Genomic DNA, 15,664 nt, shown 5'->3' with positions numbered 1-15,664 from the left:
GTGCGCCGGAGAGGCTGCGCATACGCCTGGAACTTACTGTTTTTTTGCAGGTTTCTCCGGGAAGGTAAGTCTCCAGCAGTTACACATGTAAAAAGCAGGCGCAAGGCCTGCTTTTTACAAGGTAAGTGGTGAATTAATTAAAATTAAAACATTTTTTCCACAGGTTTATTATTTTTAAATACTTTAAAGAAAGGTAAGTTTATTTTTAGCCCCATTAGAAAATGTAATTAATTTTTTCAAAAATTTAAATTATTGTTTAAAAGTTATTTCATGTAATTTAGTTATTTTAAAAATGCGATTTAAAAAAAAAAAAAAATTACTTGAAGTTTGTGATGTTTTGGGGCTTATAGTATTTATAGATTTGACGGCTCTTCCTGTCAAATTTATGAATGAAGCATTCCATGTTACCATTGGCTCTCCATGACCCACGTGATCCCAGGGGACGCATCGAACTAACTGCGCCCCTGGGATGCGCAAGCACTGCGCGCCGGCAGTTGGAGGCCCAGGATCGGAATCCCACGCGGGCCCACAGCTCAACGGCCGGCGCGCTAGGTAAGTGCAGGTCGGGGGCGTACACCCGCGGGAAGCCCCCGACCCGAATTTCTGGGCCATTATCTGGTCATTTATCAACTTTGCTGTTCTGTTCATAAATGTGGCATCTATCTATATCCCATCTACTGAAAATGGGAATTGGAAAAAGAGGGTTAGTGTGGAAATAAGAGTGAATATCCAGTATTAGGCATGGCACAACCCAGTTTAATATCTTCCCCCTGTCTTTATAGAAAGATAAATCAACTTTCGTTAAACATGTACATTCTGGAAAGACTCCTACAAAACTGAACTCTTTCCCACCTTGATTGGGTAATATGCAGAATCCCAAGTAGTGATATAATCTCTAAGCATCTATGGATTTTTTTTATTTTTTTTTATTTCCACCCCCACCCCCACCCCAGGGGCCCTTTGATTGGAACATCATTCACAGCCTCCATGTACCAGGCCTGCTCTTGCACAGACTACTGGGTACGGTGTGAAGGTAGCATTATTTGGCCATCTCCAACTTTTGTTTGGTTCTTGGGACGACAGTAACACTGCCACGGTATTGCAAGGTATCTTCTAGTCCAGAGAGGAGTGGGTCAACCACGGAGTAAGGGACTGGAGACACATGTAAGCCGTAGCAGGTTAGGGCGGCAGGTTCCCTTCCTCGGTGGACATGAGTGAACTAGTTGGCTTTTTACAATAGTCCGGCAGCTTTCATGGCCATTTGCTGGTGCCGGCCCAAAAATTACCAGGTTTATTGATTGTTCCAGAGGGGATTTGGTTTCATATCTTACCTGTATTGGGAACCAATAACCCTTGGCATTCTGCTCCCGCCCCTTGAAATTAGCTTCATGCTCATTTTCAGTCAAGCGTCAAAGACACCAATGGTCAAGTTTAGCCTCTTAAAATATCCATTTATCCATCCAATAAAATACAATGAGTGGGCTTTTTATTGAAGATGTTGCCATACTTTGTAATGGAATATCACAGATACTGAGTTTATTGCCTCTTAAAACAGGCCTGTAACCGAAGGCCATTGTGTTTAGTCTGGAATGGCACACGAGTCTGAGGCACTATGGCATCCCTCGTATTCCTGGAGGTTAGGGTTGTCAAGATCTCCCCTGTTGTGGGCTGAACTGGGCTGGTTGGACGGTGGTCCATTCGTGCGGACACAGACACAGCGATGGTCCCTTGATCCGGGCTTGTATAGTTTGCGTGGAACTCCAGCCCAATTCCTCTCTGTTCCTCCACTGAAAATATAGAAATACAATTTTAATAAGTTATATTTATTCAAACTCAATTTTTTAATTTTTCTTTCTGTGCCCAGTTCACTGGATGAAGGGGTGTAGGGAAGCTATACTTTGTCCAGCAGTTTGTAACTCGTCACTCAGGGCTGGAGAGGGAAGCACTAGCTGGGCTAGCTCACTGACCCACTTTTCTCCCTCGCATGTGCCTCACCCTGAAGTGCTCAAGGTTGGCCACATCGTGTCCTTAAGTTACTATATGATGCTTTCGAGAAATTAGTTTCATTAATGAGATTGTGGAGTTTGCTAGAATTGGATTGACATTAGTGCTGCCGTGAGAACGGTGGTATGATCCATCACCACAATGCCTTGGTTTGATCATGGTCAACTCAATCAGTGGAGACCGTGGGAACAGGCTGCCAGCTAGGAGTCCTTCAAGAGTAAATTGGGCCTGTTCCTGGCTGGGGTGGAGATCACCTCTTACAGAAAGTAAGTACTGCAGGAAATACAGGGACAGTGATCTCCTGGACGAGTTTCGATCGCCTAGATGGGTCAGAGGAATTTCCCAGATTTTTTTTCTCCCAAACTGGCCATTGGGTTTTTTATCTGGTTTTTCGCCTCTCCTGGGAGATCACATGGGTTTGGGTGGGATGGTGAGTGAAAGTAGATTTGAGGTTAGGATCAGATCAGCCGTGATCTTATTGAATGGCGGAGCAGGCCCGAGGGGCTGATTGGCCTACTCCTACTTCTTATGATCTCCATTATGTCCAATCACCAGCCTAGTGGATGCAAACAGGGGCCAGCAGACTTCTGCAAAAATGGCCCCATCATTATGCGAAAACTATTTTATAAAAATCCTGCTCAGCATCTCTAGGAAGAAGAAAGATGGACCATAGTTTCTGCTCTTGATCTCCAGCCTCTACTTAACTGTGGACCAGATGAAGATGGGATTTGGTTTGCTCCCACCACCATGGACAAATTCTCTCCAAGTTTGCACATTAGAATCCCTATTTGGATGGGTAGGGGAGAGTGGTCAAACATACGAGACATTGCCTCCAGAACAGAAGAGGCATTGGAAAGGGGAAGTTAATAATAAAAAGACAAACTCTCCTGACCTGCGAGATGAACACCAGACTCTTCCGCCTTTGGACAAGGTCCATTCAGAATTGCAGTGGGGAAATATTTTGTTTTCCAATTCGGCCTCCGCCTTCAGTTTCCTTCCCTGTATCATGGCCAACTCTGCATCAACGAGAGCTTGGGTCGGTTCACCAGTGTGGTCGTAATATGTTCCCGTTAACTTGCCTTGCAAGAATAAAAATAAAAATGCTTCTGTGATCTGAAAAATCTTGCAGTTTGAGAGATGTTCAGAACAAGGCTGAACAAATTAATTCTTGGACAGCCAAACAATGGGTAACAGACAAGCTCGTAACTGAAAGCCTAACTTGCAAAACCAAAAAAGCTCACAAACTATGCAAATTAAATTGCTAGGTTCAGAACATGTTCAAAAATTGCATTCTAAAGTGTGCAGAATCAGTTAATCCCAACTTATTAAACATTCTTCAATAAAACATTATCGACAGGTTTGTTCCACTAATACTAGCACCTGCCTCAGAGAATTTTAACTCTACATTATCCAGAAAGCAAGCAGAACACTGGATACAAGAAGCAGGTGGAGTGAATGAGAAGGGAGAGAGAGGATTCACACCCCATCTAGAGCCATCCTTTGTACCTTAACCTGTCCCATTACCACCTCCTCTTGCCCTCAATGTCTCTTAATCTCTCCTGCTTTCTATCCCATCACTGACCTTCCCTTTTGTTCTTTCATCCCCTCCCCCTTTTCCTGCTTGTTTCCAGTTCTGACGAAAGGTCTTCGACCTGAAACGTTAACTCTGTTTCTCTCTCCACGGATGCTGCCTAGCCTCCTGAGTTTTTCCAGCATTTTCTGTTATTTAAGAAAGGGAAATTGTTCAACGATAGTGATTGTGTGTCGGTATTCTGGGAGAGTGTCAGATATATTGCTATAGTTGGGGTCAACTGCCGAGGCAATCTATTTGCTGGTGCAGTGGTGGTCTTAGAATGAGAGAATGATGCAGCTGTGCCGGCTCTTTGAAAGAGTTCTCCAATTAGTCCCACTCCCCTGCTCTTACTCCATCACCCTTCAATTTTATTCCCTCTTCAAGTATTTATCTAATTCCCTTTTCAAAGTTCTTATTGAATCTGCTTCCACCACCCTTTCAGGCAGCGCGTTCCAGATCACAACTCGCTGTGTTTAAAAAAATAAAATAAAAAAAATAAAAACATTCTCCTCTGCTTCTTTTGCCAATACCGGTGTTTACTAAGGGGTGGGGGGTGTGGGCAAACAGTGAGGATGATCTCAATCGACTGCAACAGGACATAGAAAGGCTAGCAGAATGGGCAGACAAGTGGCAGATGGAATTTAATACAGAGAAGTGCGAGGTGATGCATTTTGGCAGAAGGAACAGGGAGAGGCAATATACACTTAATGGCACAGTTTTAGAGTGTGCAGGGACAGAGGGACCTGGGTGTTAATGTGCATAGGTCCCTGAAGGTGGTGGGACATATTGAGAAAGTGGTTAACAAAGCATATAGGATCTTGGGCTTCATAAATAGAGGTATTGAGTACAAAAGTAGAGAAGTTATGCTGAATCTTTATAAAGGGCTGGTTAGGCCACAACTGGAGTATTTAGGAAGGATGTGAAGGCCCTTGAGAGGGTGCAGAGGAGATTTACCAGAATGGTTCCGGGGATGGGGGGGTCTTAGCTACAAGGACAGGTTGGAGAAGCTGGATTTGTTTTCATTAGAGCAAAGGAGGTTGCGGGGTGATTTGATAGAGGTGTACAAGATTATGACGGGTTTGGATAGGCTAGACGGGAAAAGGTTGTTCCCACTAGTTGATGGCACAAGGACTAGGAGACACAGATTTAAGGTTTTGGGCAAGAGATACAGGGGGGATGTGAGGAAAAACTTTTTACACGCAGCGAGTGGTGAGGACCTGGAACTCGCTGCCGACGGAAGTGGTGGAAGCCAAGACACTCAGTGTTTTCAAGGGGAGACTGGATAGGCACTCGAGGGAAATAAACTTGCAGGGCTACGGGGATAGAGCGGGGGAATGGGACTGACTGCATTGCTCTGCAGAGAGCTGGCACGGACTCAATGGGCTGAATGGCCTCCTTCTGTGCCATTATGACTATGACCTTAAATCTGTGTCCTCTGGTTATCGATCATTCTGCCAGTGGAAACGGTTGCTTTTTATTTACTTTATCAAAACCCTTCATGATTTTGAACACCGCTACTAAATCTCCTCTTAACCTTCTCTGCTCTAAGGAGAACAACCCCAGCTTTTCCAGTCTCCACGTAACTGAAGTCCTGCAACCCTGGTACCATTCTAGTAAATCTCCTCTGCATCCTCTCCAAGGCCTGGACATCCTTCCTAAAGTATTGTGCTCAGAACTCGACAATACTCCAGCTGGGGCCTAACCAGTGATTTATAAAATGTGTAGCATAACTTCCTTGCTTTTGTACACTGACTCTATAAATGAAGCCAAGGATCCCGTATGCTTTTTCAACAGCCTTCGCAGCCTGTCCTGCCAGCTTGAGAGATTTGTGTACATACACCCACCAGGTCTCTCTGTTCCTGCACCCTCTTTAAAATTGTACTTGAATACACTCGGGGCCTAGTCAAGGGGCATCTTCACCCGGTGTGACTACACTCACATAGGAATAGGAGGAGGCCATTCAGCCCTCAAGCCTGTTCTGCCATTCATTTAGATAATGCTGATCTGTTCCTCAACTCCATTTACCCACCTTTGCTCCACATCCCTGATACTCTCACCCAACAAATATCTATCAGTCTTGAAAGCTCCAATTGTCTCAGCATTCACAGCCTTTCGGGGGGAGAGTTCCTGGTTTCTACCACCCTTTGTGAAGAAGTGCTTCCTGATTTCACTCCTGAACGACCTGGCTCTAATTTTAAGGTTACGCCCTCTTGTTCTGGATTTCTTCACTAGAGGAAATAGTTTCTCTGTATCTAAAATGTTAACAGGATTTGAGAAGGTAAACATCTCGATCAGATCACCCTTCAATCTTCTAAACTCAAGGGAATACAAGCAAAGTTTATCCACCCTCTCCTGATAAATTTAACTTTCTGGTGAATCTGCAACGTACCTCCTCCAAGGCCAATATACCTTCCTGAAGTGCGGGGCCCAGAACTGAAAAGTAAATCACCGTTATATACAAAAGATTTAAAAATATACAAAAAAAATCACCACCTTAACTGGCAATTTCTGATCAAAAGAGCGGAGCTTTGAGTCTTCGCATTTCCCCAATGTTTTTCGTGTTATTCTTACCCTTAAAAATGTATTCTTTCTTGTAGAAGGCAAGCCAGTCATGGAGAGATAACATTTCAGTGGGAGAGAGCCCGGATACATCGTCCACCAGACCATTCTCGGTGAAATCACCACTCACAAACGCTCGACTGGCATCTCGACCTGCAGCGAACAACAGAACAAGTTCACCCAGGAGCGGAGAGCCAGTGACGGATTCCCTGCAGCAATGGGAAACATGTAGACCTAGTGACCTTTGAAATCAATGGCACAGTGAGCAGGTCCTGCAAGAATCATCATTTCAAGGGACTGTGTTTCTTAACTCAAATTATATTTTCAAGTCCTCGGAACATACCTTCCTGTCCAGCTAATTTTCGGCTTGTTACACAAGTCGGGTGGGAGAGACAGACTCAAGTAACGAAGCTCAGTAACATAATTGCTAATTAAATCTCAGAATAGGACCGTACAAAACTCAGGGATTCTGACGAGTAGTTCATAATCATCTGAACTCTGGAACTGAGTTTCACCAGTCCATTCAAATGGTCAAGATCTTAATTACTTGCAATTATATAATAACTTTCATGGAGTAAATTATGTTCCAAAATGCTTTGCAAAACTGAAAGCAGACGCTGATCAGCTGAAGAATTAAGGAAGGTGACAAAGCAGACAAAGAAGGAACTAAAGAAAGACTTGCATTTCTATAGCGCCTTTCACGACTTCAGGACGTCCCAAAGCGCTTCACAGCCAATGAGGTACTTTTGAAGTGTAGTCACTTGTAATTTAGGGAAATGCAGCAGCCAAATTGTACACATCAAGGTCCCGGAAACAGCAACGGGATAATGACCAGTTCATCCATTTGTTGGTTGAGGGATAAATATTGGCCTTGGACAGCGGGGAGAACGCCCCTGCTTTCTTCAAAATAGTGCCCTGGAATATCTTGTATCCACTGGAGAAAGCAAACAGGGCCTCGGTTTAACGTCTCGTCCGATTATGTGCTCAAATCTTTAGACACAGAAGCAAGAGTGTTACCACTGAGCCAAGGCTGACACCTTGCACGGAGGCTGCCTTTTCTGCCAAACTTCAAACCGAAGACTCAAGCCAAGCTGTCCACAGGAAAACGGGCCACATTGAGCGATTGGCCCAGTAATTAAGGAGATGAGGAAGCTTTGATGACTGTCTTAGAGTTGGATCCAAGAACAGGAAGCTAGCTGTTCAGAGGGAGCGAGAATAATGTGAGCAAGAGAAGTGGAGAAACTCAAGACAGCCGATGTCATGGCAGTAGTTCCCAATGAAGAGGATGAGGAAGGGCAAGAGGCAGGGTTCCAGGAGGATGGAAATAAGAACACAAGAAATAAGAGCAGGAATAGGCCACTCGGCCCCTCGAGCCTGCTCTGCCATTCAATAAGATCATGGCTGATCTTGGGCTCAAAGCCACTTCCCTGCCCGCCCCCCATAACTCTTCACTCCCTCATCTTGCAAAAATCTGTATCTCCACCTTAAATGTATTTAATGACCCAGCCTCCACGGTTCTCTGGGGCAGAGAATTCCACAGATTTACAACCCTCAGAAGAAATTCCTCCTCATCTCAGTTCTAAAAGGGCGACCCTTTATTCTGAAACTATGCCCCCGAGTTCTAGATTTCCCCACGAGGGGAAACATCCTCTCTGCATCTACCTTGTCGAGCCCCCTCAGTATCTTATATGTTTCAATAAGATCACCTCTCATTCTTCTAAATTCCAATGAGTATAGGCCCAGCCTGCTCAACCTTTCCTCATAAGTCAACCCCCTCATCTCAGGAATCAACTTCGTGAATCGTCTCGGAACTGCCTCCAATGCAATTAAATAAGGAGACCAAATCTGTACGCAGTACTCCAGGTGTGGTCTCACCAATACCCTGTACAGTTGTAGCAGGACTTCCCTGCTTTTATACTCCAACCCCCTTGAAATAAAGGCCAACATTCCATTTGCCTTTTTGATTACTTGCTGTACCTGCATGCTAACTTTTTGTGTTTCATGCACAAGGACCCCCAGGTCCCCCAGAACTGTAGCATTTTGTAATCTCTCTCCATTTAAAATAATAATTTGCTTTTTTATTTTTCCTGCCAAAGTGTATAACCTGGCTGGAGACAGGAGAGGAGATCAGAATTGCAGGGGAAGAGGTGGCAGGAGAATAACTTAGCATCATGTAAAGTTTGGAATTTGTGGAGGCCGGGTGGGAGGGGGCGAGGTGCAGGCCGGGTGGGAGGGGGCGAGGTGGAGGCCGGGTGCGAGGTGGAGGCCGGGTGCGAGGTGGAGGCTGGGTGGGAGGGGGCGAGGTGCAGGCCGGGTGCGAGGGTGCGAGAACAGATCTTTTTACAGTCAGAGGGATGATCAAAACCTAGGGTCCAGGTAGGAATGGGGTTAGAAAGGGAGCCAGAGCCTGAAGAAAGTGGAAGGGGAAGAGGATCTAGGAGTTGCTGGAATTTCCACTCCTTACTACCCAAAGGATAGAAATGTGTTTTTAAAGCAATGGATAAGATGAGGGAGGATCTGGGACCGGGGATGGCTGGGATGTGGATTGAATCACTCTACAGGAGCCAGAGGTCAGGGATGTGCACACTCCAATCTATGGTAAAGGGTCAATGGCATACCTTGATCCATAATTGATCAGAGAAACTAATTTGCACACACCCTTTTGTTTTAAGGAGGCACAACTAATAAAATAATTGAAATACAACGTCTGATTTCAACAAAACCGAAAGCAAACTTATAATCTAAATCATGAGGTTATTGCCAGTGCCCAGCGGCCACAGTTGGCACCGCAGGCTCCCTCTCCAGAGCCACCATGGACAAGACTGCGGGAGAGAGGCAGGCAGACAGAGCACCCTCCCCCCTCTCCTCCCCATGGGCCGTGTCCATCCTGGACCCACGAACCGGCCGCTGAGGTCAGACGAGCACTTAAGATCAGAGAGGTCAGTGATTATGAATGGGTCTGAAAGAGGAAAGGTGAAAATTCATCTGGAATCCACCAGGAATGACTTGGAGCTGAAGGCAGGAGCGGAGCAAAGAACCACAGAGGCAAAAACAGGGTCTGGCAAAAACACAAAGGCAAAGGCAGAGACAACAGCAACAGTGAGAAGGACAAAAGACAAGCAGGAAATACATGGAGTTTCTAGGGAAGAGAAGTGGGTGTGAGTCAAAGAGTAGAAATAATAGAGAAACCAACCACAAATACTGGAAATACACAGCGAGTCCATCAGATTGTAACATGATAGGCGAACAGTTTGGGTTTAGACTCTCTGGGCTAAAAGAGCTCCTTTATAGAGCTGAACTAAAGTTTCTCAGCACATTCTTTACAGAGACAGCAGAGACAATGGTTGGAGCGAGAATCAGGGGCAATCAGTTCAATTTGTTTATAAACCTCCTTCATTGGCTGTAAAGCACTTTGGGATGCTCGGAGGTGGTGAAAGGTGCTATTGTAGGAATGTCTAGTTCCTATCAAGAGACAGGTCGACTCAGGCGATCAAAAACGATGTTTAATGTAAAACTAATTGAGTTTAACAAACAGTTGCAAGTGAACTACGAATACAGGTCTAGTCAGTTCGGAGGCTCCACGAGGACTGCTTGGGCGGTCCAGTGGCTGGCGTCATGACGTCATCACGTTTTTCCCGCCGGTGGGGGATCACGTGATGAACGGCGTGACGTCATCGCGTTTGCCCGTGCTCTTAAAGGGACCGCGCTCTGTACATGCAAACAATATATACAAAGATACAGACTCAGGCTGTAGCTAACATATTGTTAAAGGGAATTATATACATTTGATCGGAGTCCCTTAGTGGCTCTGCCACATGCGCCCCCCCAGAATTGTCTTTAACAGAAAAAGTGAAACGGCGAGGAGGCCTGACAAGCCTGTCAGAGCGACTTCTGTACACTTGGAGTGGAAGCTGCTGGACGGTGGGCTGGCGGGCGGTTGCGCTTGATCTGGCACGGCGACTGTGGGCGGTTGGCCACATTTTGGCGGCTGTGCGGTCTCGACCGGGCGGTCAAGGTCCAAGTGTGCCGGCTTCAACCGGTCAACCGAAATGTGGTCCGGTTTACCTCCGATATCCACTGAGAAAGTTTTGTCTCCCGGCTCTAGCACGCGGAAAGGACCAGTGTAAGGGGCCTTGAGTGGATCCCGATGAGCGTCGTGGCAGATGAACACATATTCGGCATTCTTCAGCTCTGGTGGGACGTGGGAGTTCTGAAAGCCGTGATGAGACGTTGGTACTGGTGCAAAACACCTGGCTGCCTCCTGGTGGCTGATGAGTTGATTGGATGCGGACCATGGCTCTGTTGGAGTCGGAAGGAAATCCCCTGGTACACGTAGCGGCTGGCCATAGACGAGCTCTGCCGAGAACGAGCGAAGATCTTCCTTGGGTGCCGTGCGCAGACCCAACAGGACCCATGGTAGCCTGTCCACCCATCCAGCGCCTTGGAGGCTGGCCCTCAGTGCGGCTTTGAGTGACCTGTGAAACCGTTCGCACAGGCCGTTCGCCTGAGGATGGTAGGCTGTGGTGCGATGTAGCTTGATGCCGAGCCCCTGAGCCACTGCGTTCCAGAGCTCAGAGGAAAATTACGGTCCACGATCAGAAGAGATGTCCGCCGGTACCCTGAAACGGGCGACCCAAGAGGAGATGAATGCCCTGGCTACGTCTGCCGAAGTGGTGGATGACAAGGGAACTGCCTCTGGCCATCTAGTGGTGCGGTCTACCATCGTAAGGATATGTGTAAACCCATGAGAAGATGGAAGTGGCCCCACCAGGTCCACATTCACGTGATCGAACCGTCGCTATGGAACAGTGAAGGTGGCCAATGGAGCTTTGACGTGACGCTGCACCTTGGCCTTTTGGCAGACCACGCAGGTGTTGGCCCAGTCGCGGACATCCATATGCATGCCCCACCAAATGAACTTGGACGACATCAGCCTCTGCGAGGCCTTCATGCCAGGGTGTGACAACCCGTGTATGGCGTCAAACACTTTTCGGCGCCAGGCGACCGGCACGATAGGGCAAGGATCTCCTACGGAGATGTCACAAAATAGCGTGGTGCCTGCGGCGTGGAATTTGACGTCGGCCGCTTGGAGGCTAGAGGGGCTGGTTCGGTAAGCTTGCACCTCTGGATCCGAGGCTTGATCCGCAGCCATGAGGGCGTAGTCGATGCCGAGCTGGACTGCCTGAACGGTCGCGCGGGAGAGGCAATCCGCCACCAGGTTGTCTTTACCGGCCACGTGCTGAATATCAGTAGTGAATTCCGAGATAAACGTTAGCTGACGTTGTTGTCGGGCTGACCACGGTTCGGTGGTCTTGGCCATAGCGAACGTTAGTGGCTTATGGTCTACAAAAGCAGTGAAAGGATGTCTTTCCAGCAAGAACCGGAAATGGCAGATGGCCAGAAAAGGAGCCAGCAACTCCCGGTCGAAGGTACTGTACTTCTGCTCGTTTCGCCGTAGTTGACGGCTGAAGAATGCCAGCAGTTGCTACGTTCCGTTTACCCACTGTTCCTGCACTGCGCCGATGGCGTAGTCTGACGCATCGGTGGTGAGGGCGATGGTGGGACCTGGCAGCGGGTGCGCCAGCATGGTCGCGTTGGCGAGGGCACTTTGTGTCAACGAACGCCCGGTCCACGTCGACCGTCCAGCTTACCGGATCCTTGCCAGACTTGCCCTCGAGGGCCTCGTACAGGGGCTGCATGAGCAGAGCTGCCTTAGGCACAAAGCGGTGGTAAAAATTTACCATCCCGAGGAACTCCTGCAGGGCCTTGATGGTCTGTGGGCGCGGAAAGGATGTCACCGCCTTTACCTTTGCTTGCAAAGGCACCGCTCTGTCCGATGGGATGTGATGTCCCAGGAAATCAATGTGGGGCAGACCAAACTGACACTTGGCCGGGTTGAGAATCAGGCCGTGTTGGCTGAGGCGACGACAGAGGGTGCGTAGGTGCACGATGTGTTCCTCCTTATTTCGACTGGCCACAAGGATGTCGTCTAAATAGACGAAAAGGAACTTGAGGTCCCGCAGCACAGAGTCCATGAGGCGCTGGAAGGCCTGGGCAGCGTTCTTCAACCCAAAAGGCATCCCCAAAAACTCAAAAAGGCCGAATGGGGTGATGACTGCGGTCTTCTGCACGTCCTGCGGGTGTACCGGGACCTGGTGGTAGCCTCGGGCCAGATCCACCTTGGAAAACACGGTGTTCCCAGCCAAATGGGCAGAGAAATCCTGAATGTGGGGGATCGGGTATCGATCAGGAGTGGTAGCGTCGTTAAGTCGCCGATAGACGCCGCATGGCCGCCATCCGTGGCCAGGTTTCGGCACTATGTGGAGAGGCGAAGACCAGGGACTATTGGACCGGCGAATAATCCCTAGGCGTTCCATTGTAGCGAACTCCGCTTTCGCGACCGCCAGCTTGCCGGGTTCGAGACGCCGGGCCCGCGTGTGGACCGGGGGGCCGGTGGTAGTGATGTGGTGTTCCACACCATGCTTCATGGCCGTAGAGGAGAACGTAGGTCTGGTCAGGTCCGGAAATTCACCGAGCAGGCGACGGTGCACGACATAGTGGTACCACGGTGACATGGAATGGAGTGAAACGTGGCCACATTGATCAGCCGCCGGTTCCGCACATCGACCGGGAGGCTGTTGGCACACAGGAAATCCGCACCGAGGATAGCTTGTGAAACCCTGGCCATAACAAATTCCCAAACAAATCGCTGGCCGCCGAAGCACACCTGGACCCGCCGTTTGCCGAAGGTCCGGATAGCTCCGCCATTAGCCGCTTCGAGTGAGAGGCCATGCCTCCCAGCTTGAACATCAATAGCGGACGCGGGTATAATGCTGCACTGTGCACCGGTGTCGCAGAGGAATCGCCGACCAGAGATGGAATCGGTGATGAACAACAGCTTGCCAGAATTTCCGATTGCCATCGCAGCCGCGGGGCACCCGTCAGACCCGTTCTTCTTTTGCCGGGGTTGCAGTTGGGTTTTTTTGGGAGAGAAGCTGCAGGGAGGGCGGCAACATCTGGCTTTCGCGCCAAACCGCGCGTGGTAGGAGCACAGCCCCGAAGGCTGAGGAGTTGGGGTGGCATCTGTGGGGGATGGGCACCTCGTGGCAGCGCAGTACTGCTGTGTCACCGCGAAAATCTTGTCCGCTTCGGCAGCAAGCGCTGCGCAGTCTGTGACTTCGGACCTGGCCAGGGCAACTTGTACTTGCTCCGGTAACTGACTGAGGAAGAGCTCCGGTTCGGAGCCAAGGAGCATGAGCATTTGGCTCATGAGCTCAGACGGCTTGGAGTCCCTGAGGCCGGGCATAGCGAGCAGTCGGCGGGCGCGCTCCGCCTTCGTGAGCCCGAAGACCTGTAACAGCCGCGCCTTGATTGTTTCATACTTGCGGTCGTCCGGGGGGTTCTCAAGCAGGCTGACGATCCGCGACACGGTGGAGCTGTCGAGCGTGGAGACCACGTAAAAATATCAGGTCTGATCCGCAACGATGTTCCGTAGTGCAAACTGGGCTTCGACCTGGATGAACCACGCGGTCGCTTGTTGCTCCCAGAATTGCGGCAGCTTCAATGCAATGGCGTTTGTTTCCATGCTTCGTTCCTTCTGCGAAAACCGTTCGCAAAAGTCGGGGTCACCAATGTAGGAATGTCTAGTTCCTAGCAAGAGACTGAGGTCGACTCAGGCGATCAAAAACGATGTTTAATGTAAAACTAATTGAGTTTAACAAACAGTTGCAAGAGAACTACGAATACAGATCTAGTCAGTTCGGAGGCTCCACGAGGACTGCTTGGGCGGTCCCGTGGCTGGCGTCATGACATCATCACGTTTTTCCCGCCGGTGGGGGATCACGTGATGAACGGTGTGATGTCATCGCGTTTGCCCGTGCTCTTAAAGGGACCACGCTCTGTACATGCAAACAATATATACAAAGATACAGACTCAGGCTGTAGCTAACATATTGTTAAAGGGAATTATATACATTTGATCAGAGTCCCTTAGTGGCTCCGCCACACTATATAAATGTAAATCTTTCTTTCCTGCAAGCTCAAGATTCACCAGACAGCAATACATTCAACCTTCCCGAGGGACTGCACCTTGATGTGGTGGGAAGGCTCTTATGACCCAGAGAGCGAGTACAAGTTCTGGGAGGGTCCCCCACGCCAGACAGGTTGGGCGCAGACTAAAGGTAGACCACCGCCCTCCAGCTGGGGGCTTCTGAGTCAGACTAAAGGCAGAACACCACCCTCCGGCTGGGGGCTTGTGAGTCAGACTAATGACCTTTTGTTATGGAAACAATCCATAGACAATAACACCATCTCCAAGTCACACACCATCCTGACTTGGAAATATATCGCCGTCCATTCATCGTCACTGGGTCAAAATCCTGGAGTTCCCTACCTAAACGGCACTGTGGGAGTACCTTCACCACACGGACTGCAGCGGTTCAAGAAGGCTCACCACCACCTTCTCAAGGGCGATTAGGGATGGGCAATAAATGCCGGCCTTGCCAGCGACGCCCACATCCCAGGAACGAATAAAAAATACCTGTGGACAACTGCCATCTGCTGGACATTTGGAGTCAAATAACTTGCTCTGGAAGAAGTGGGTTGTTTCATGTGTCACTAGGCACAGGAGACAACTAACTGATGGACCCACGGTCTGTAGACATACCCCAGACCCTGTCTGATGGTTTCAATGACTCCAGTGCTGGGGGCGAGTGTTGTTAAGCGTTGCTGCGCAATCACTGGGCAGTTTCAGAGTGCGGGTTCAGTGGTCCTACTGTACCTGCAAAGAAGCTGTAGGAGCCTCCGGGTCCGTAATGCTTCTTCCCTTTCCGCACATCGAACACCTGTCCCAGGACAGCCAGGAACAGCCCCGGGCTGCCTTTCTCCCCACTGTAGCGGCTCAGTTCAGCCTTGGTGAAGAGTCGAGGGGTCGGGGAGCCCAGCTCAGCCCCAGCCCTGAGCCAAGCCGCCAACCAGTCCAGGCTGCTGCTCCACAGCCCCCACACATCGGCGGGCACCAGCACAGCAATCGCGCCGCACACCAGGCACAGCACCAGCGGCTGCAGCATGACGGCAGGGCCGGGGGCAGGCTCCCGGATTCCCGGCTCCGGCCTCACCGCGGCTCCCGCTGCATCCCCGCCGCGTCCCAGAGACTGAAATTCCGGGTTTCCTTGTTGCTGCAACTCTCGTCAGTAACACACACTCCTCTTAAAGTGACAGCATCAGTAACTCAGGCTCCTCTTAAAGTGACAGCGTCAGTAACTCAGGCTCCTCTTAAAGTGACACCACCAGTAACTCAGGCTCCTCTTAAAGTGACAGCATCAGTAACACAGATTCCTCTTAAAGTGACAGCATCAGTAACACAGATTCCTCTTAAAGTGGCAGCGCCAGTAACACAGGCTCCTTTTAAAGTAACAGCGCCGGTAACACAGGCTTCTCTTAAAGTGACACCACCAGTAACACACACGCCTCTTAAAGTGACAGCATCAGTAACACAGGCTCCTCTTAAAGTGACACCACCAGTGTGGT

General features: G+C 49.3%; 1 protein-coding gene across 2 annotated transcripts; it reads right to left on the bottom strand.

Annotated features, from left to right (window-relative positions):
• Positions 1 to 938: 938 nt before the first annotated feature.
• cyb5d2 (cytochrome b5 domain containing 2) lies at positions 939 to 15,331 on the bottom strand. Of its 2 annotated transcripts, XM_085964188.1 has the most exons (4): positions 14,916 to 15,330; positions 6,149 to 6,289; positions 2,897 to 3,083; positions 939 to 1,787 (listed from the first exon to the last, which is right to left on the bottom strand). In XM_085964188.1, the coding sequence occupies exons 1-4, from the start codon at positions 15,202 to 15,204 to the stop codon at positions 1,580 to 1,582; spliced, it is 825 nt and encodes a 274-aa protein (XP_085820314.1). In that variant the 5' UTR covers positions 15,205 to 15,330; the 3' UTR covers positions 939 to 1,579. The 2 variants fall into 2 exon arrangements, with proteins under 2 accessions (XP_085820314.1, XP_085820315.1); XM_085964189.1 differs by lacking the exon at positions 6,149 to 6,289 and having other exon boundaries at positions 14,916 to 15,331.
• Between the last annotated feature and the right edge of the window lie 333 nt (positions 15,332 to 15,664).

This window comes from Somniosus microcephalus, chromosome 22 (genome assembly GCF_052327205.1).
Source record: "Somniosus microcephalus isolate GS21.2 chromosome 22, FLI_Smic_1.0, whole genome shotgun sequence".
Taxonomy (NCBI): Eukaryota; Metazoa; Chordata; class Chondrichthyes; order Squaliformes; family Somniosidae; genus Somniosus; species Somniosus microcephalus.
This window is presented reverse-complemented; position numbering and strand designations above follow the sequence as displayed.